Source organism: Myxine glutinosa, chromosome 5 (genome assembly GCF_964187855.1).
Source record: "Myxine glutinosa chromosome 5, kmMyxGlut1.1, whole genome shotgun sequence".
Taxonomy (NCBI): domain Eukaryota; kingdom Metazoa; phylum Chordata; class Myxini; order Myxiniformes; family Myxinidae; genus Myxine; species Myxine glutinosa.
The window spans coordinates 125,865,885-125,885,716 of record NC_136265.1 but is presented as its reverse complement, the minus strand read 5'-3'; the positions used below and the strand labels follow the sequence as shown (position 1 = coordinate 125,885,716).

The following is a 19,832-nucleotide window of genomic DNA, read 5'->3' as shown; positions in this document are numbered from 1 at the left end:
GCTAATGCGTTTGGCCAAGGGATGGGAACTGGGAAGTGTGGAATCACCAGTGGCCACAAACCTCGATAATGCCGGCCCATGGATACAAAACAAAGTTGCGGCATAGAATTCAGATATCCAGATCCCTTCACAAACACATCTTAAGGATGGAATTTCCAGTTTACATAGACCGCACGGAGGCCTTTCGTTAAATTTCAGGGTTATGCTAAAGCGACTACAATAAAACATTCATCACAACTCTGACTTCCAATTATTCATCACATACAGCCACGTGAAAAAGTAAGTACACCCCATGTAAAGTTTTGATTTTTTCAACATATTTCAACATACAGCTATTTGATCTTCATTTCAACAATATTGACAGATAAAGGTGATATAATATAACAAATATCATGAAACATCTACATTTTGTAGTCCATTGTATAATTTAAATAAACATAAATGCAAATTTCGCATGTGGAAAATGTAAGTACACCCTTGGCTCTAATAGGTGATATTGCCCCCTTTGGCAGAAACAATCTCAAGTAGGCGTTTCTTATAACTGTCTACCAGTCTCTGACATCGACTGGGAGAAATTTTTGCCCACTCCTCCATGCAGAATTCTTTCAGCTGTGCGATGTTTGAGGGGTTTCTTGCATGCACAGCTCGTTTCAAATCCCCCCACAACATCTCGATGGGATTTAGATCCGGGCTTTGACTTGGCCATTCCAGAACCCTCCATTTCTTTCTTTTCAGCCATTCCGTGGTGGATTTACTGGTATGTTTAGGATCATTGTCATGTTGAAAGGTCCATCTTCGGTTGAGCTTCAACTTTCCGACAGATGGCCTCACATTATCCTCAAGCACCCTCCGGTACAATGAAGAATTCATAGTGGATTCTATGATGGTGAGCCGCCCAGGCCGTGATGCAGCAAAGCTGCCCCAAACCACAATATTTCCACCACCATGCTTTACAGTTGGTATCAGGTTCTTGTGCTCAAATGCTGTCTTTGGTTTTCGCCAAACATGTGTTCTGGTACTGTGGCCAAATAGCTCTACCTTTGACTCATCTGTCCAGAGCACATTGTTCCAGAAGTGCTGGTTTTTGCCCAGGTGTTCATTGGCAAACTTGAGTCTTGCCTTGATGTTCTTTCTGGACAGCAAAGGTTTCCTCCTGGCACACCTCCCATGTAGATCAAATTTGTGCAGCCTCTTTCTAATGGTAGACTCGTGCACTTTGACATCAACAGTGGCAAGAGCTACCTGTAGGTCCCGTGATGACATTCTGGGGTTCTTAGAGACTTCTTTCAGCATCTTGCGGTCTGCTCTCGGGCTGAATTTGCTGGGGCGGCCTGGCCTGAACAAGTTGGCAGTTGTTTGGTGTCTTCTCCACTTGTAGATGATCTTCCGGACAGTCGAATGATTGATTTCAAATTGTTTGGAGATCTTTTTAAATCCCTTCCCAGACTCGTAGGCATCTATAACCTTCTTTCTGAAGGCCTCAGAGAGCTCTTTTGATCTAGGCATGGTGACGCCGCACACTTCAACAACAAAGAGCAAACCAAACGAAATGTCTGAGGTTTAAATAAGACAGATTCCTCCAAGATCCTCTCGAACGATGTTCTAATCATTTGCACCTGAGCTGGTGCACCTGATTCTAATTTTAGGTATTTGAAGTAGTGATAAATGTCGGGGTGTACTTACTTTTTCCACACGCGAAATTTGCATTTATGTTCATTTAAATTATACAATGGACTACAAAATGTAAATGTTTCATGATATTTGTTATATTATATCACCTTTACCTTTCAATATTGTTGAAATGAAGATCAAATAGCTGTATGTTGAAATATGTTCAAAAAGTCAAAACTTTACATGGGGTGTACTTACTTTTTCACGTGACTGTAAATGTCGATTCGTGAGCCCTCAACACATTTATGGATTGATAACCCAATACTACATTTTGTATCCTTTTGATAAGCCGGATCTGGATCCAGACCTGAAGCAGAATCTAATCGGCGTGTTCTTGACACCTACCCAACTTATTGTTCTTGTTACCTACCCAACGTATTGCTCTTGTTACTTACCTAACGTATCATCCACCTGGTTTTGTCATAACCCATCCATAACTTTGAGATATCATGCTCACAAACAGACAGGATAAATAAACTGCAGTGGAAACGCAACGTCCGTCCACCTTCGGTATCACAGGTAATTAATTAACTCGCAGGGAGAACAGACGTGGTACGATCGATCCAGTGCTGCATTCATCAAGGTGTGCGGAACGTTACATCCAAAATAGATCAGTATGGAATCCGCACAGTATGGAATAAAATGAGCGCACCTTCACAGGCTCGTCCAACATCCAGACCGAGCGTGCCCTCAATCTTAAAATCGGAAGTAACCAAACCATGGGGTCAGGTCTTTCAAATGACAAAAACAATGGAATCACAGAATGGACGTTTAACCCAAACAAGTGCTGCTTTTCATCATTCCTGCGGGTTTGTTTACAAAAGGAACGTACAGAGGGAGGGGGTGGGAGGGTGGTGGAATAAACCACAAAGGAACAAAGGTCATCAAGCAGAACAAGCCTGAGCCCAAAACAATCCAATTGCACAAAGTCTGAAGCAAAATAAACAAGTACAAAGTTACACACATCAGGAGCGGAGCTAAAAGGAAGGTGCGCAGTACAATTTAACGGATTGTGTACCTTTCTTGGCCACTTCAAAGAAAAGATTCCTTTTTTAAAAAAGGAGTAAATAAATATATTAAAGATAGGCTTCACAAATTAGGGGTAAAACAGTTCGTAAACTGCTGAGAGTGAGCTTCTGATAGCTATTGTTGATGTTGATAGTATTGGCAATGTTGGTAAGAGTGACAGGAGAGCCCATGTGTCACATGATGGTCAGGTTACTCACAGGTAAATGGATAGCCTGTGTGTCACATGATGGTCAGGTTACTCACAGGTAAATGGATAGCCTGTGTGTCACATGATGGTCAGGTTACTCACAGGTAAATGGATAGCCTGTGTGTCACATGATGGTCAGGTTACTCACAGGTAAATGGATAGCCTGTGTGTCACATGATGGTCAGGTTACTCACAGGTAAATGGATAGCCCATGTGTCACATGATGGTCAGGTTACTCACAGGTAAATGGATAGCCCATGTGTCACATGATGGTCAGGTTACTCACAGGTAAATGGATAGCCCATGTGTCACATGGTCAGGTTACTTACAGGTAAATGGATAGCAGGTGTGTCACATGATGGTCAGGTTACTCACAGATAAATGGATAGCCTGTGTGTCACATGATGGTCAGGTTACTCACAGGTAAATGGATAGCCTGTGTGTCACATGATGGTCAGGTTACTCACAGGTAAATGGATAGCCCATGTGTCACATGATGGTCAGGTTACTCAAAGGTAAATGGAGAGCAAGTGTGTCACATGATGGTCAGGTTACTCACAGGTAAATGTATAGCCTGTGTGTCACATGATGGTCAGGTTACTCACAGGTAAATGGATAGCCTGTGTGTCACATGATCGTCAGGTTTACTCACACGTAAATGGATAGCAGGTGTGTCACATGATGGTCAGGTTACTCACAGGTGAATGGATAGCCTGTGTGTCACATGATGGTCAGGTTACATACAGATGAATGGAAAGTCGGCATGTCATATGATGGTCAGGTTACATACAGGTGAATGGATAGCAGGTGTGTCACATGATTGTCAGGTTACATACAGGTGAATGGACAGCCGGTGTGTCATATGATGGTCAGGTTACATACAGGTGAATGGATAGCCTGTGCATCATATGATGGTCAGGTTACATACAGGTGAATGGATAGCCTGTGCATCATATGATGGTCAGGTTACATACAGGTGAATGGATAGCCTGTGCATCATATGATGGTCAGGTTACATACAGGTGAATGGATAGCCTGTGTATCATATGATGGTCAGGTTACATACAGGTGAATGGATAGCCTGTGCATCATATGATGGTCAGGTTACATACAGGTGAATGGCTAGCCTGTGCATCATATGATGGTCAGGTTACATACAGGTGAATGGATAGCCTGTGCATCATATGATGGTCAGGTTACATACAGGTGAATGGACAGCCTGTGTATCATATGATGGTCAGGTTACATACAGGTGAATGGATAGCCTGTGCATCATATGATGGTCAGGTTACATACAGGTGAATGGCTAGCCTGTGCATCATATGATGGTCAGGTTACATATAGGTGAATGGATAGCCTGTGCATCATATGATGGTCAGGTTACATACAGGTGAATGGATAGCCTGTGTATCATATGATGGTCAGGTTACATACAGGTGAATGGATAGCCTGTGCATCATATGATGGTCAGGTTACATACAGGTGAATGGATAGCCTGTGCATCACATGATCGTCAGGTTACATACAGGTGAATGGATAGCCTGTGTGTCACTTGATGAAAGCTACGTGCTGGCTGAGAGGAAGCCACATGGTGGCGATTCTGATATCGGCCAAACAGGTGCGATTCACATCAGCCTTCATGTACTGGACATTGGTGCAGTCTGCGCAAGAACGCCTGGATGATCCACATGCAGCACAAAGCCAAAGGCTGCACGAGAAATCCAGATCCCTTCAAGTGCACCAACAATGTACCCAAAGGCAATTTGCCGAATAATTACAGTAAGGTCTGTAGCGTTCTCATCTGAACCCCCGGCCCACAATTCCAAGAACCCAGATTCAAATTCTACATTCCATACGTTCGTCCATTTTCCAGGAACGTCCTCGCATTTCCTCAAAAAACACAACAAAGTCTACGAATGTCCTCGTCCTGCACATGCTTCCTGTACAAGCTCCTTCATGAGGCTGATACCAGGTAGCCCATGTGCATCATATGATGTACACTTGGTAGAAATTTTTAGGTTTGGGAACCTGGAATTTCAAGTCCATGAGCACGGCAAACATGAGAGCGCAACGCAGGTCTTCGAGTGGTGGAACACAGGTGCGTGCCAGGCGTAGGCACAATGATTGGCATTACCAAATATCGATTATGCGGCCTAAAGGAGAGCGACCTGATGGGTGAGGCACAAGATTGTAACTGAAAGGATGGCACAAAATATTTAATAAATCGTAACTTTGCTTGCCGAGTCACACCAACGGCACGCCATCGACAAGGTATGCATGGGATGACAGCAAGCTCCGGTGGTCGCACCGCCACCTCCTAACCCGGGAGAGGAAAGGGAGGAATTCCGAGACGGTTGCGAGAGGTTGCAGTTGCGAGAGGTTGAGGTTGAAACCTCAACGAGAGAACGTCGTTGCCTCGAGAGGCCTCGACCTCAAGAGACCTCGACCTCGAGAGAACGTCGTTGCCTCGAGAAACCTCGAGAGAACGAGGTTGAAACCTCAACCTGCGAGAGGTTGAAACGCGAAGCCGGTTGCAGACCATCAAGATGCTTTGGCAGAGATCAAATCCGCCATGAACAAGTGCTTCGCCGCCAGTGAAGCGAACATGGGAACTCTTCGATCCAAAGCCGGGACGGACGGGGAAATGTCTTCACACCGTAAACCTTGACACTTGGATATGACGGGAAGATGTCAAATCCCACCTGACGGCTCCATGTCGCCAATTCCTCGCCTCTGCACCTCCCTCCCCGCTCGCAACATCTTGGGTAAACAACATGCAATCGACCGAACTGCATTCCTGTCGTGCTTGATCGCAACACACCGACTTCAAAAAGGAACACTGGTACAAGTCTCGCCATTCGCGACAGACACAACAACCATACAAGGATATAATCTCACAAGGAAACATGGACACGCGAAAAGGCCAAACAAATGACAGGGTGCTCCGCAATGCAGCACTGCATGCGCAGCACCAGGACGGCCGCTAATGGGGGAAAAAAAAATCACGTTTGCTTGAGCTTCATATCCAGAATTAGACAAGTCAACTTTGTCAAAATGTCACCACCAAGCTATCCGACCGGAAGCCAAGCTGCACGACCAGTTAAACCATAATCGTTTGTGAACGTGTCGGTCGCAGCCAACCCGTCGTCGTGGAGCAAATATCAAAATGGACTTGAGGCTCCTGGGTCCGCTGCAATGCAGATCTCCGTTTGCCCCCTGTTCGGGCTCCCGTGTTGGAGAAGCCACACAGAGGTTTCATATGGAGCTCTGTAAACACCAAACTTGGACCATTGTCATTTGCACTGTTGTGCCTCAAACGATTGGATGCCACCACCGACGCCTGTTCTGCATCCACGGCCTCGTTACCCAATACCATCTGCGTCATGTTAAAACCGATAAACTTTTCGCACAAGTTCACATTGACGGTTCCTGTTGTTAAGGCCACTGGGAGAGGCCACATGTGGCTTTGTTTAAAAAAAAAAAATACTAACATTGAAAAAACAACATGCCCAGCAGACAATATGGAGGCAGGGGGTGGGGGCTTTAACACAATATCCAATGGCAATGAGAGACCAGCTGGCATGGACTTAGATGACCAAAGTGGTCAGGTTATATCCTCGCTAAGGTGGTTTAGCAAGTAGAAACGGCCCACCCCAACAAACTTCAAAACGGCCCATCACTTCACCTTTTTTTTTTTTTTTTTTTTTTTTTTTTTGTATACTGAATCGAGGCTCGTGAAAGAGCTAACATTTATTTCACAAACAAATCAACCAGACAAACAAAATATATAAAAAGAGGGAGCGGAAGACAAGATGGGGAGAGAAGGGGAAGCACACAAACACAACATTTGAGAGCAGGGAGAAGTGTGGGAGGGGGAGAGCTTGGGGGGAGGAGGCGTGGGAAGGGGGGGGGGGGGGGGGAGAGGTATAAAACACAAGGACGTAAACACACACACACACACAAACACATACACACTTGTAGAAACATGAACCGAAAGCAATCAATGAAAACAATCAGGTAATCCTCACATATGACCTGATGATCCCATCGAGCATGAACAGAGAAAACAAAACACTGCGACGGGATATAGTACTGAGGTACAAAGAAGAAAATAAGACATTGCTAATTGAGGTGTCAGTCCCCAGCGATATTGACCTAAATAACAGAGAAATCAAGAAAATGACCAAATACCAAGCACTCAAAACTGAAGTGAAAAGATGCTGGAAGCTGAAGAGCACCAAAATTGTACCAGTGATTATTGGAGTAACGGGAATGACGAAAAATAACCATACAGGTAACTTAAAAACCATCCCTAGGAATTTTACAACAAACAAACTGCAGTTGGAAGCCGTCTGAGGCTCGGTGACAATCCTAAAAAGAGTGATCAAAACAAAACTTTGAGAATAACAAAACTTCACAAACTGGTCCATGAATCATGATCCCTTACTGAAACTGAATTGGATGAACTCCCAGGACAGTCACAAAGGTCAGCATCAAATCGTAGGCCAAACTTTGCAGACCGAAGCCACACGCTTCCCAAGATTAGCGTGTGCGGGAGGGCCTTTTTTCAAAACATGCAACATGCTAACATGATGGGAGCATGTGGAGGACAAGTGGCGGCGCGACGGGACCGCATTGCCACGTGACGTCCTCACTGCAAATTTACAACATCCGGAATGCTGAGCATTCCGACAGCACAAGTTGAACCGTCTTTCGGCATTCGTGCACCATGTGTGGAGCATTTTGCACGGTGGTCGGGGATCAGAGAGAGAAAGGGAGCGACATAGAGATGGTGAGCGCACACAGGGAGAGTCGGGGCGAACGTGTCTAGACAAAACTAGGGCATCCAGAGAAAGAATGTGTCGGAAAGGCGACTTAACATTCGGATCATGACCGAGGGCGAGTTGAGAGACACGGGGTTGAGCCCGAGGGGTTCAAATGGAGCTTCAACGCATGCGGTTTATCACCCTCCCACAATGACATCGCCATTAACGGCGATACCATAAGAGCTGCAACACCGGAGGGGATGGCAGGTGGCACGTGGCCAAAAAGGTATGCCAGCTGTTTTTGTTTTTCTTAGTTATCTTGTTCAACAGCAGAAAAGCCAAAAAGAATGAAGAGCTATTGACGAAATAGAAACAACAGATTAGAGAAGACAACACGGCTCTTTGGCGGGACCAATAACCCAAGAAGAAGAGTCGAGTGCAAGGGCAGTGCGCGTGTGATGTGACAGACACCATTAACCAGGTGGTGTTCAAATGGGAATCGCAACGATGCTCGACGTCCATTCATCATTCCTTCGTCCCTCTAGACACATCTCCGAGATCCTTCGTCCCTCTAGACACATCTCCGAGATCCTTCGTCCCTCTAGACACATCTCCGAGATCCTTCGTCCCTCCAGACACATCTCCGAGATCCTTCGTCCCTTCAGACCCATCTCCGAGATCCTTCGTCCCTCCAGACCCATCTCCAAGATCCGTCGTCCCTCTAGACACATCTCCAAGACCCATCGTCCCTCTAGACCCATGTCCAAGATCCGTCATCCCTCTAGACCCATCTCCAAGATCCGTCGTCCCTCTAGACCCATCTCCAAGACCCGTCGTCCCTCTAGACCCATCTCCAAGATCCGTCGTCCCTCTAGACCCATCTCCAAGATCCATCGTCCCTCTAGACCCATCTCCAAGATCCATCGTCCCTCTTGACGCATCTCCGAGATCCTTCTTCCCGCTAGACCCATCTCCGACATCCGTCGTCCCTTTAGACCCATCTCCGAGATCCGTCGTCACTCTAGACCCATCTCCAAGATCTGTCGCCCCTCTACGGTTTGCAAAATTGGAACAAGGTGCAAATCCAATGGTTTCCTCCGATCTCCGACTACACCACCCAGATGGAACGCCACTCGGACAAGCTCATCTCATCACTCAAAGTTGGATCATCATTCATGGAACCTCATCATGGCAGCTGCAGACGAGGTGGGAATCACTCCGCTCAACCCACCCGGCGAGCTTCACCACGGGACGAACTCGAAAGGACAATTCTAGCGACAAGATGGTTAAAGTCCACAAAGTGTGCGCAGATGGGACAGCTCACAGAACACCCTCTCTGAAGGAGGGTAATGCCATGACATCCGTCACCTTTGTGTGGACAACCAAGACCTCCTGTCGGAGCAGCTCACGGCAGGTGGTTGTACAAGTAGTTTCATGGTCCATGGATCCACAGTCGTAGAGAGCAACCATAAAGGCTGATTATGAACGTTCGAATTCCCTCACAACACCTTTGGTCCATTTAAATACAGGACTGTACCTCCTTTGGGTGTGAGGTGACATACTGTTGAAAAGAATGGAAGGAAGGGGCTGGGGGGGGGGGGGGGGGGGGGTGAAATAAAAACAATTTTATCAGCAAAATCAATTTTACAATTAGGTATCTCTGCAAAACAACAACAACAAAAAGGAAATAAAAACGACAAAGGTTCAGAATATCCACCAGTGGTTGACAATACACCGCACAGAGTGAAACGATGCCCGGGAAAGCGAATGAGCAAAGTAATTAAATAAATGTATCACAGAATTGAAGGGACGAGCCTCGGACAGAGCGACATGTGCAATTCTGGAGCTCGTCCTGCCTCGGTATGAGAACAGCTGGAGACCCCACAAGTCACGACCACCCTGGTGATTCTTCAATATTATCACAATATCACATTATACAGAAAGCGCGGGCCGGATCACGATGAGGCGTCCGAGGCTGCGCTTACAGTCCAGATGTTTCTTCTTCGGCCCCATGGCTTCGTGCGTCGTGGCTTTGCACACGGCCTTGGTCACGGACGAGCCCGTAACCGAGTGCTGTGCGGCCGCGAAGCGGTCCGTCAGGCTCTGCCCGGACATGTCCGGTGCGTCTGTCCCCGTCCGTGTGTGCTGGAGCGTGTGCCGCGGCCGTGCGTCGCTCGCTCGGGTTCCGTCACACCGCCTCGGCCGGCCCAGCGAACGAACCCACCGCCCCGGAGATAAGATGGCGACACTTTAGGCACGTGACCTCACACATCATTCGCCGATTCGTTCGTTGTCAGCCATTTAATCGTTCATGCATCTGTAGTTTCTCCTTTTCATTTTCTTTCAGCTTTCGTATCAATTATTCGTCGTTTATTGGGTAAAATGATGGCGCTTTTTAAACTGATTTGGTGGGAAGCTAAATCACTGAACACTGGAATAAGTAATAAACGTGTAAAATATTCTGGACATGTCATATTTTCAAAATCGCTCTGCTTATACACCGCTCTCCTCCAACGACTGATTCAGCAACACACAAAGGAATTAAAGTTTTACCCGACGCGATGTAAACAACAAAAGAGAATACCTGTCGGAACTTTCCCATTTTCTATTGACAGAATTTTTTTTTTTTTAATCACACCCGTGTACGAAGAAGCGGTTTGGTTTGGCATTGTTAAAATGAAATAGGCAAAGCCGAGAAACGAACGAAACTCCTTAGAATTACTCTTCAGAACCCAAAGAATTACCCTTTAGAACCCTGTAGGATTACCCTTTAGAATTACCCTTCAGAACCTTCTAGAATTACACTTTAGAACCCTTTAGAACTAGATGGTATTCATAGAATATTTACTCTGCGCAGTCAACTTGGTGTGAGCCAACTCTTCTGTTTTTGAATGTTTCTTTTTTTTTTGATCCAATATGGCTGCCAGACCAGGTGAGTGATGACATCATAAATTTATATTCTCTAATATAATTGTTGCATAGATCATGCTCAATAAATTTCAAACTGATCAGACTAAGCATTGTCCCTGGTGAATTATGACGTCATCGTTAACAACACCTATTCCCCATATGGAGTTATTTACAACTAGCCGAAACCCGTGGAACATCCACGGAAGGGAGGATGTGGTGTATGGATAGAGTGTACCATTATGGATGGCATAGGGGATTTGCTTGTCCGAGTAAGAGTTAGGAAGAAAGATGAGAATGAAGAGTGCGTATATGAACAACGTATTTATTGCAATCTACTTAAATGACAACGCTACGATATACTTTTGAAAAATGAATGGATTCGTAATAGGAATCGGCATAGCACCACTCTGGGATTGTCCACTCAGTGGACGGCTTGCTGTCGCCTTCGCCTGTCCAATCAGTGGACGGCTTGCTTCGCCTTCACCCAGCAGACGCCAATACGATGGTGTCGTAAGATGGCGTCGTATCGGCAGTTAATCGGATGCTTTTGGGCCCCGTCGGCTAATTCAGATTTTTCGAGTATGCCTGTACGTGATAAACAAAGAGCGCGGTTCGTAGATCGTAAATCCATTAGTGCCGTGGGCATCGGGTCACTGGGTGCGGCGTAAAAGGGATAACAATGTCGAGTCCTTACGCTATTATTGATTTACAATGAGCCACATTTCAATTTTTTTCCATAGAGCGGTTTTGGAGATATAGACGTGCAATTTTTTCGTTTTTTCCAAGATGGCGCCTGTAACACATGACCTATGACGTCATGATTATCATTAAAATATTCTAAAGGAGGAGGTGCTCCTATGGTGAAAATTTCGTGTCCATCAGACCAACAGTTGCTGAAATTTTTAAAATAATGATTGGATGGGATCAGTGTTGTATTTGACGAATTATGACATCATAACGAAGGCACCGATGACATCATCAATGACATATCTTATTTCCCATGGGGAGTAGTTGACAATGAGACATGTATCAATATTTTCTATGGAGTGGTTTCAGAGATATAGAGGTGTTCGTTTTTTCCAAGATGGCGCCTGTACCACGTGACCTATGACATCATAATAATCATTAAAATATTCTACAGGAGGAGGCCCTCTTATGGTGAAAATTTCGTGTCAATTGGACCAAGAATTGCAGAGAACAAAATTCATACTGATCGAATCAAGTGTTGTACTTGTCGAATTATGACGTCATAATTAAGGTGCCGATGACATAACCATTAACATTTCTTATTCTCCAAGCGGAGTACTTGACAATGAGCCATGTTTCAATTTTTTCCATTGAGCGGTTTGGGAGATATAGAGGTGTAACGTTTTTCCAAGATGGCGTCCTTACCACGTGACCTATGACGTCATAATTATGAATAAAAAATTTCTACAGGCGTAGGCGCTTCTGTGGTAAACTTTCGTGACAATCGGACCAATGGTTGTTGAGAAAATGAATTATTAAAATGCAGACACGGCACACGGCACACGTACGGCACACGGCACACGTACCTGAATGCTTAACCCCGCTTTTTGCTTCGCGAGCGCAGGGTAATTACCCTTTAGAACCTTCTAGCATTACACTTTAGAACCCTTTAGAACCTTCTAGAATTACACTTTAGACCCCTTTAGAATTACGCTTTGAACCCTCCAGAATTACACTTCAGAACGCTTTCGAATTACCCTTCACAATGCTTTCGAATTACCCTTTCGAACCCCCTATAATTACACTTAGAACCCTTTAGAATTACCATTTAGAACCCCTTCAAATTACCCTTTAAACCACCTAGGATTACTCTTTAGAACCTTCTAGAATTACACTTTCGAACCCTTTAAAATCACCCTTTAGAACCCTTTAAAATGACCCTTTAGAACCCTCTAGAATTACACTTAAGAACCCATTACAATTACCCTTCACAACGCTTTCGAATTACCCTTTCGAACCCCCTATAATTACACTTTAGAACCCTTTCAAATTACACTTTAAACCCTCGAGAATTACACTTCAGAACCCATTAGAATTACCCTTTAGAACCTTCTAGAATTACACTTTAGAACCCTTTAAAGCCTCTAGAATTACACTTAGAACCCTTTAGAATTACCATTTAGAACCCCTTCAAATTACCCTTTAAACCACCTAGAATTACTCTTTAGAACCCCGTAGAATTACACTTTAGAACCCATTACAATTACCCTTCTCAACGCTGTCGAATTACCCTTTATAACTCCGTAGAATTACACTTTAGAACCCATTAGAATTACCCTTTACAATGCTTTCGAAATACCCTTCACAACCCTTTCGAATTACCCTTTGGAACCCCGTAGAATTACACTTTAGAACCCATTAGAATTACCCTTTACAATGCTTTCGAAATACCCTTCACAACCCTTTCGAATTACCCTTTGGAACCCCGTAGAATTACACTTTAGAACCCTTTAGAATTACCCTTTACAATGCTTTCGAAATACCCTTCACAACCCTTTAGAATTACCCTTTGGAACCCCGTAGAATTACACTTTAGAACCCTTTAGAATTACCCTTTACAATGCTTTCGAAATACCCTTCACAACCCTTTAGAATTACCCTTTGGAACCCCGTAGAATTACACTTTAGAAACAGTTCAAATTACCCTTAAAACCCATTAGAACTCTTTCGAATTACCCTTTAAACCCTCTTGACTTGCACTATGAAACCCTTTAGAATTAATCTTTAGAACCTTCTAGAACTAGAATTAAACTTTAGAACCCTTTTGATTGCCCTTTAGAACCCTTTCAAATTTACCCTTTAAACTCTCTAGACTTACACTTTAGAACCCTCTAGAATTACACATAATAAACCTTTAGATTTTATAATTACCTTTTAACCTCTTCAGAATTAAACAGGGTTCTTTAGTAAGCTTCTTCTTCATTTTGGCTGAATGGATGGACATACCCAAATATTGAAGCGGCTTCACCGATTAAAAATGATGCCGGTCGTAAAATATTAAATGCACAACATAATTTTGACCAAAAGCATGTTTATAAATGGATGTATCGTTCTTTAAAACATGAAGATTACGTCACAGATGAGCTTAACAAATGCTTCACATAATCCGACAAAGCCATGGGAAATAGGCCCAAGAGAAAAATTCAATGATTAATACAAAGGTTTGAAGGAAATTACATGAAGGAAAAATGAAGGAAAAAAAGAAAAAGAAGAAGGTTTTGAACTAACTTTTTGTTTGAAACAATTCCTTAAATAATGCCGGTAGAGACGCGTATCAGCAGTTCAACAAAATAAATTTAAAAACTTTTCACCAATTTGGAGATTAAAAGAGAAGATCCACCGATTGGTAGAAATTTTGGATGTCTGTGCAATCGAGTCTGAATTAACCTTTAATGTGATTAGAAACTCGGAACAAAACGCAAACTACAGTCGTGGCCAAAAATATTGGCACCCTTGCACATTTTTCAAACAATGCACGATTTCTTCCAGAAAATTGTTGAAATAAAAAAATCTTTTGGTATCCACATTTGTATTTCATTGGTTTGCAGTGGAACAAAACAAAAAAGCTGAAAAAAATACGAAATCTTAGATTATTCCACACAGAAATCCTAAAATGGCCCGGGCAATATTATTGGCACCTTTTCGAAATTGTTAGAAATATTTAGATTTTAAGCAGCTGATTCTCTTTTACTTTGGAATTGAACTCACCTGTGGTGAGTTGCAGGTGCCTGCAATATAAAAATCACTCATTCAACCAGTTTGAATGGAGAAAAGGAGTCGTTCTGCTGTTTTGTGTCACTGTGTGTACCACAATGAGCATGGAGAAAAGAAAGAAAACCAGAGAATTGTCTGAAGAGGTCAGACACAAGATTGTAGCCAAGCATGGATAATCTCAAGGCTGCAAGTCCATCTCCAGAGACCTTGATGTTCCTTTGTCCACCGTATGCAATGTTATCAGGAAGTTTAAGACCCATGGCACTGTAGTAAACCTTTCTGGACGTGGGTGCTAGAGAAAACTTGATCCAAGATTGCAGTGAAGGATTGTTCAAATGGTGGAGAAAGCACCTCGATCAACTGCCAAACAGATTCAAGCTGACCTTCAGACACAAGGTACGACAGTTTCAAGTCCCATCATCTGTCACCAACTGAATGAAAGGGGGTTCTATGGTCGGAGACCCAAGAGTACCCCACTGCTGAGAGACACAGACATAAGAAAGCCTGACTGCAGTTTTCCAAAACACACCTTCTGGGAGAATATATTGTGGACAGATAAGACCAAATTAGAGCTTTTCGGTAAAGTACATAATCTCCATGTTTACAGAAAACAAAATAAAACCTTTGAAAAAAAGAACAACTTCCCTACAGTCAAACATGGAGGAGGTTCAGTGATGCTTTGGGATTGCTGTGCTGCCTCTGGCACTGCATATCTTGAAAGTGTGCATGGCATCATGAAATCAGGAGATTACCAAGGCATTTTGGAGCACAATGTTCAACCCAGTGTCAGAAAGCTGGGACTCCGTCGAAGCTCATGGGTCTTACAGCAGGACAATGACTCCAAACACACTCCAAAAAGCACACAGGAATGGTTCAGGACAAAACGCTGGACTGTTCTGAAGTTTCCAGCAATGAGTCAAGATCTAAATCCCATTGAATACCTGTGGCGAGATCTGAAAACAGCAGTTGGGAGAAGGCACCCTTCAAATCAGGGAGAACTGGAGCAGTTTGCACAAGAAGAGTGGGCCAAACTGCCAGTAGAGAGGTGTAGGAAGCTCATTCATGGCTATAGGAAGCGCTTGACTGCAGTTATTTTGTCCAAAAGTTGTGCTACCAAATATTAAGTTAACAGTGTCAATAATTTTGTCAATGCCATTTTTTTCTGATTTTAAAGGATAAATGAAGTTCTGAATGAAAAACAAAGGTTCTGTAATATTAATAGTGAAATAAAGAATTGTGGAGGCCAAATACTTTTATCAATTTAAACTTATTTTTAGAGAAAATTGTGAGTTATTTGAAAAAAGTGCAAGGGTGCCAAGATTTTTGGCCAAGACTCTATAGACCCCTAACTCTCGGTTATCAAAAAAACCTTATCGGTTCCGAACGGATCCCTAACTCTCGGTTTTTAAATAAAACCCACGTAGTTCCTAACTACACCCCAAAATATTATCTAACAAAACCGTCTCGTTCCTAAGAAGACCACTAACTCTCAGTTTTTTCAAATAAAACCCTCCCAGTTCCTAACTGACCCGTAATTCTCGGTTATCGAACAAAACCCTCTCGGTTCCGTATTACACTCCTAACGCACGGTTATCTAAGAAAACCCTCTTGGTTCCTAACTGGACCCTAACTCTCGGTCATCTAAGAAACCCCTCTTGGTTCCTAACTCTCAGTGATCTAACAAAACCCTCTCGGTTCCGAACTACACCCCTAACTCTAGGTTATCTAAGAAAACCCTCTTGGTTCCTAACTGGACCCTAACTCTCAGTTATCTAAGAAAACCCTCTTGGTTCCTAACTGGACCCTAAATCTCAGTGATCTAACAAAACCCTCTCGGTTCTGAACTGGACCCTCACTCTCAGTTATCTAACAAAACCCTCTCGGTTCCGTAATGCATCCTAACTCTTGGTTATCTCAGAAAACCCTCTTGGTTCCTAACTGGACCCTAACTCTCAGTGATCTAACAAAACCCTCTCGGTTCCCGACTACTCCCCTAACTCTCGGTTATCTAACAAAACCCTCTTGGTTCCGTACTACACCCCTAACTCTAGGTTATCTAAGAAAACCCTCTTGGTTCCTAACTGGACCCTAACTATCAGTTATCTAACAAAACCCTCATGGTTCCGTAATGCATCCGAACTCTTGGTTATCTCAGAAAACCCTCTTGGTTCCTAACTGGACCCTAACCCTCAGTTATCTCACAAAACCCTCTTGGTTCCTAACTGGACCCTAACTCTCGGCTTTCAAATAAAACCCTTTCGGTTCCGAACTGGACCCCAAATTATTATTGAACAAAATCCTCTCGGTTTCTATCCAAACACAACACTCTTTTCACATCTTTTTTTTCACAAACCTGCAGCCACTGTTGCTGTCTCTCTGCCAGTGCCACCGTTTCCAGACCGTAAAGGTAGGCCGGCGTTACACAAAACATCAGAACCTTTCCTTTCAATCTCTTTGAAATCTTTCTGTCTGCGATCACACCCTCCACCCTCCTCCACACATTCACACCCAACTGAATCCTCTTCCGCACCTCTGCCTCTGAATTACCATCCCAGGTCACTGTCCCCCCCCCCCCAGATACTCAAACCTATTTCATTGTCTGATCTCCCTCCCCTCTAACCTTATATTCATTTATTTTCTCTGCCGCCCAACCCACATCACCTTCGTCTTCTCCATGCTCATTACAGGCCATGTTTCATAAATTCCTCCTTCCACCCCCCAGACTCCCAGTACTTCCTGCATCTCTCGCCCACTCTCCAACACAACAACCAGATCGTCCGCATACAATATCCTCCTCAGAATATCTTTCATGTTTACCTTCCTGCTTACCAGCTCCATCACCATGATAACCACTAGTGGGCTGAGAGTTCTTCCCTGCCTGAAACCGATGATCACATTGAACTCCTCCGACATCCCAGGACCAATCACAACTCTTCCCTTTGCTCCCTTGTATATCCCTTCCACCAACCTAACTTCTGCCTCTGGCACTCCCATCCATCTGTCTAACCATCACCATCTCTCTCGAGACAGTGTCGTAGGCTTTCTCCAGATCCACAAGTCCCAATGCCATTTCACCTTGCACCTACAACCTCTTCTCCACCAGCTGTCTCAGTGCGAACATCCCATTTGTCGTTCCCCTACCCTTTCTAAAGCCCTGCTGCTCTTCTACAATCTCCTTCTCCACACTTTTCCTTATCCTCCCATCCAGAACCCTCTCCAGCACCTTCATGACATGACTAAGGAGTGTAATGCCCCTGGGCTCTCCTGGATCTTGAACATCCCCCTTCCACTTCCATATTGGCACAATTAACCCTGTCCTACACTCCTCCAGACTAGACCCTAAACTCTTGGTTATCTAACAAAACCCTTTCGGTTACGAACTAGACCCCAAAGTCTTCTCGAATAAAACCATCTCGGTTCTGTTCTAGGTTACTTTCCGGGTTAGGGTTATTACCGGACGTGACATCACGTACCGTGACATATAACCAGAGTGTACCGTGACATATATGTTGCTATTGATGGTATATTGTTGCTTTGTCAACATAGCATGGCATAGTTGGCTTGAAGAACATTTCTTGTTGCCATGCACATGTTTTTCGTAATCCTTGTTCGGTTTCTACGGAAGATGGGGATGGATGCCTTTGCTGGTCTCGGGAGTAAAGTCGCCGCCTGTGCTGTTGCTGAGCGGTGCTATTATCGCGCAGTTGGACTTTTTTTTTGAGGGTTTTTTGAATACAAAGTCAAGGCTCGTGGAAGAGCTAACACATTAAATACATAAAAACAGAAACAGAAACACACATAAAACATAATAAAGGGAGCGGGAGAGAGAGGGGAGCACAACACTAGAAGAGAACATAGACATCGGGAGATCTGTGGAAGAGAGAGGGCTGGGGCGAGATACATTGGATAAACAAGATGGACACTACAGGGAATTTCAGGAAAGACAACGGAAGTTGAAAAAGGTGTATTTGTGGTATATTAACGGGTGTAGAAAAGATCAAGGTTTTGGATGGGGGAAGATAGATGGTGGTGAACAGCTATTTTGAAGACCTAGAGGGAGGAGTGGGATTGAAGAGAGTGAGGGAGTTTGTTCCAGAGGTGAGGAAAAAGAGGAATGAAAGAGTGAAGGTGAGCAGAGAGTCTTGATTTTGGCAGTTTCACCAGAAGAGGGTTGCTGACAGATCTTGTGCGTCCTGCAGGAATATTTGGGGGACAGAGAACAGAGAGAGCTGGGGTAGCAAGGCCAGAGAGGAGTCGGTAGAAGACAGAAAGACCACCAACCTGCCTGCGGTGAGAGAAAGGCCCTCAGAAAACCACTTTCAAGCTCAACCACATCATCCTCTACCCTACTCAGCCTCTCTTTTAATGCCTCCCTTACTGTCACCTCTTTCGACCTCCACACCTTCATTCTCGGTTGGTACTTCACCCGCCGAGCTCTCCTCACACCTTTCACCCTTATGTCGCAGACAACCAAGTGGTGCTGTGAAACAGCCTCCTCCCCCGGCCGGGATCACCTTTGTGTCCCGGAGGTGCCCCCTATCTCGCCTACGCACCATCAGGTAGTCAACGGTTGTCGTCGACCCACCTGACGTGTATGTAACAAGCTTATTATCCTCTTTGAAATGAGTATTACAAATCAACAAATCAGCTCCATCAGCAAACTCCAAAATCCTTTCACCGTCTCCATTTCTCACACCATATCCGTAACCCCCATGAACTCCCTCAAAACCATCCATACTCCTTCCCACATGTCCATTTAGGTCTCCTCCTACCACAACAACTTCCTCATCTTTCACGTTTTCCATCTGCTTCTCTATCGCACACCAGAACTTGTCCTTCTCTTCATCGCTCCGACCAACCTGCGGAGCATATCCCGTTTTCCATCAGCTTCTCTATCGCACACCAGAACTTGTCCTTCTATTCATCGCTCCGACCAACCTGCGGAGCATATCATCACCGAGATGACGGTCACCAAGAGCTTTCCAATCATCATTTTCACCATCATCAACCTATCACTCACTCTAGTCACACTCACCACACTGTCTACAAACTCCTCAGAAAACAGGACACCAACACCATTCACGCCCTCCAGGCACCCTTGCCACACAAACTTGTATTTCTGTCCCTGCCTACCCTTCACCATTCTCACACCACTTCCCTTCCATCTCGTCTCTTGCACACAACACATGTCCACTCTTCTTCTGACCAATACTTCCACCACTTCCCCTGATCTCCCTGTCATTGTCCCTACATTCCATGTCCCAAACCTCAGAAACCGATCTCCACTTCGGGCTGTACCCTGCCCATATGTAGTTGTAATTGTCATGGTTCTCTTTTTAAGGCAATGTTTTTTTTTTATGGCCGGATGCCCTTCCTGACGCCAACCCTCTTAGTCGTCTCTTACAATACGCAGGGATACGGTGTACCTATTCTAATCCAGGGTACACACTGGGAAACGTTTAAAACATGGAAATTCTGGGGGAGTGGGGTGGTGGGGGGGGGGGGGGGGGTGGGCGGGGCATCACGGC

The 19,832-nt window shown here is 44.5% G+C and overlaps 1 protein-coding gene across 30 annotated transcripts in view; it reads right to left on the bottom strand.

Annotated features, from left to right (window-relative positions):
• LOC137427137 (phosphatidylinositol-binding clathrin assembly protein) overlaps positions 1 to 10,010 on the bottom strand; it is an 86,329-nt gene extending 76,319 nt beyond the window's left edge. For all 30 annotated transcript variants that reach the window (XR_010984450.2, XR_010984451.2, XM_068116334.2 and 27 more), the window contains exon 1: positions 9,639 to 10,010. Coding sequence is in view for 28 of the 30 variants with exons in the window: in XM_068116334.2 (XP_067972435.1) it covers positions 9,639 to 9,768 (130 nt within the window). In the remaining 2 variants the exon portion in view is untranslated. The remainder of the gene's footprint in view (positions 1 to 9,638) is intronic.
• Between the last annotated feature and the right edge of the window lie 9,822 nt (positions 10,011 to 19,832).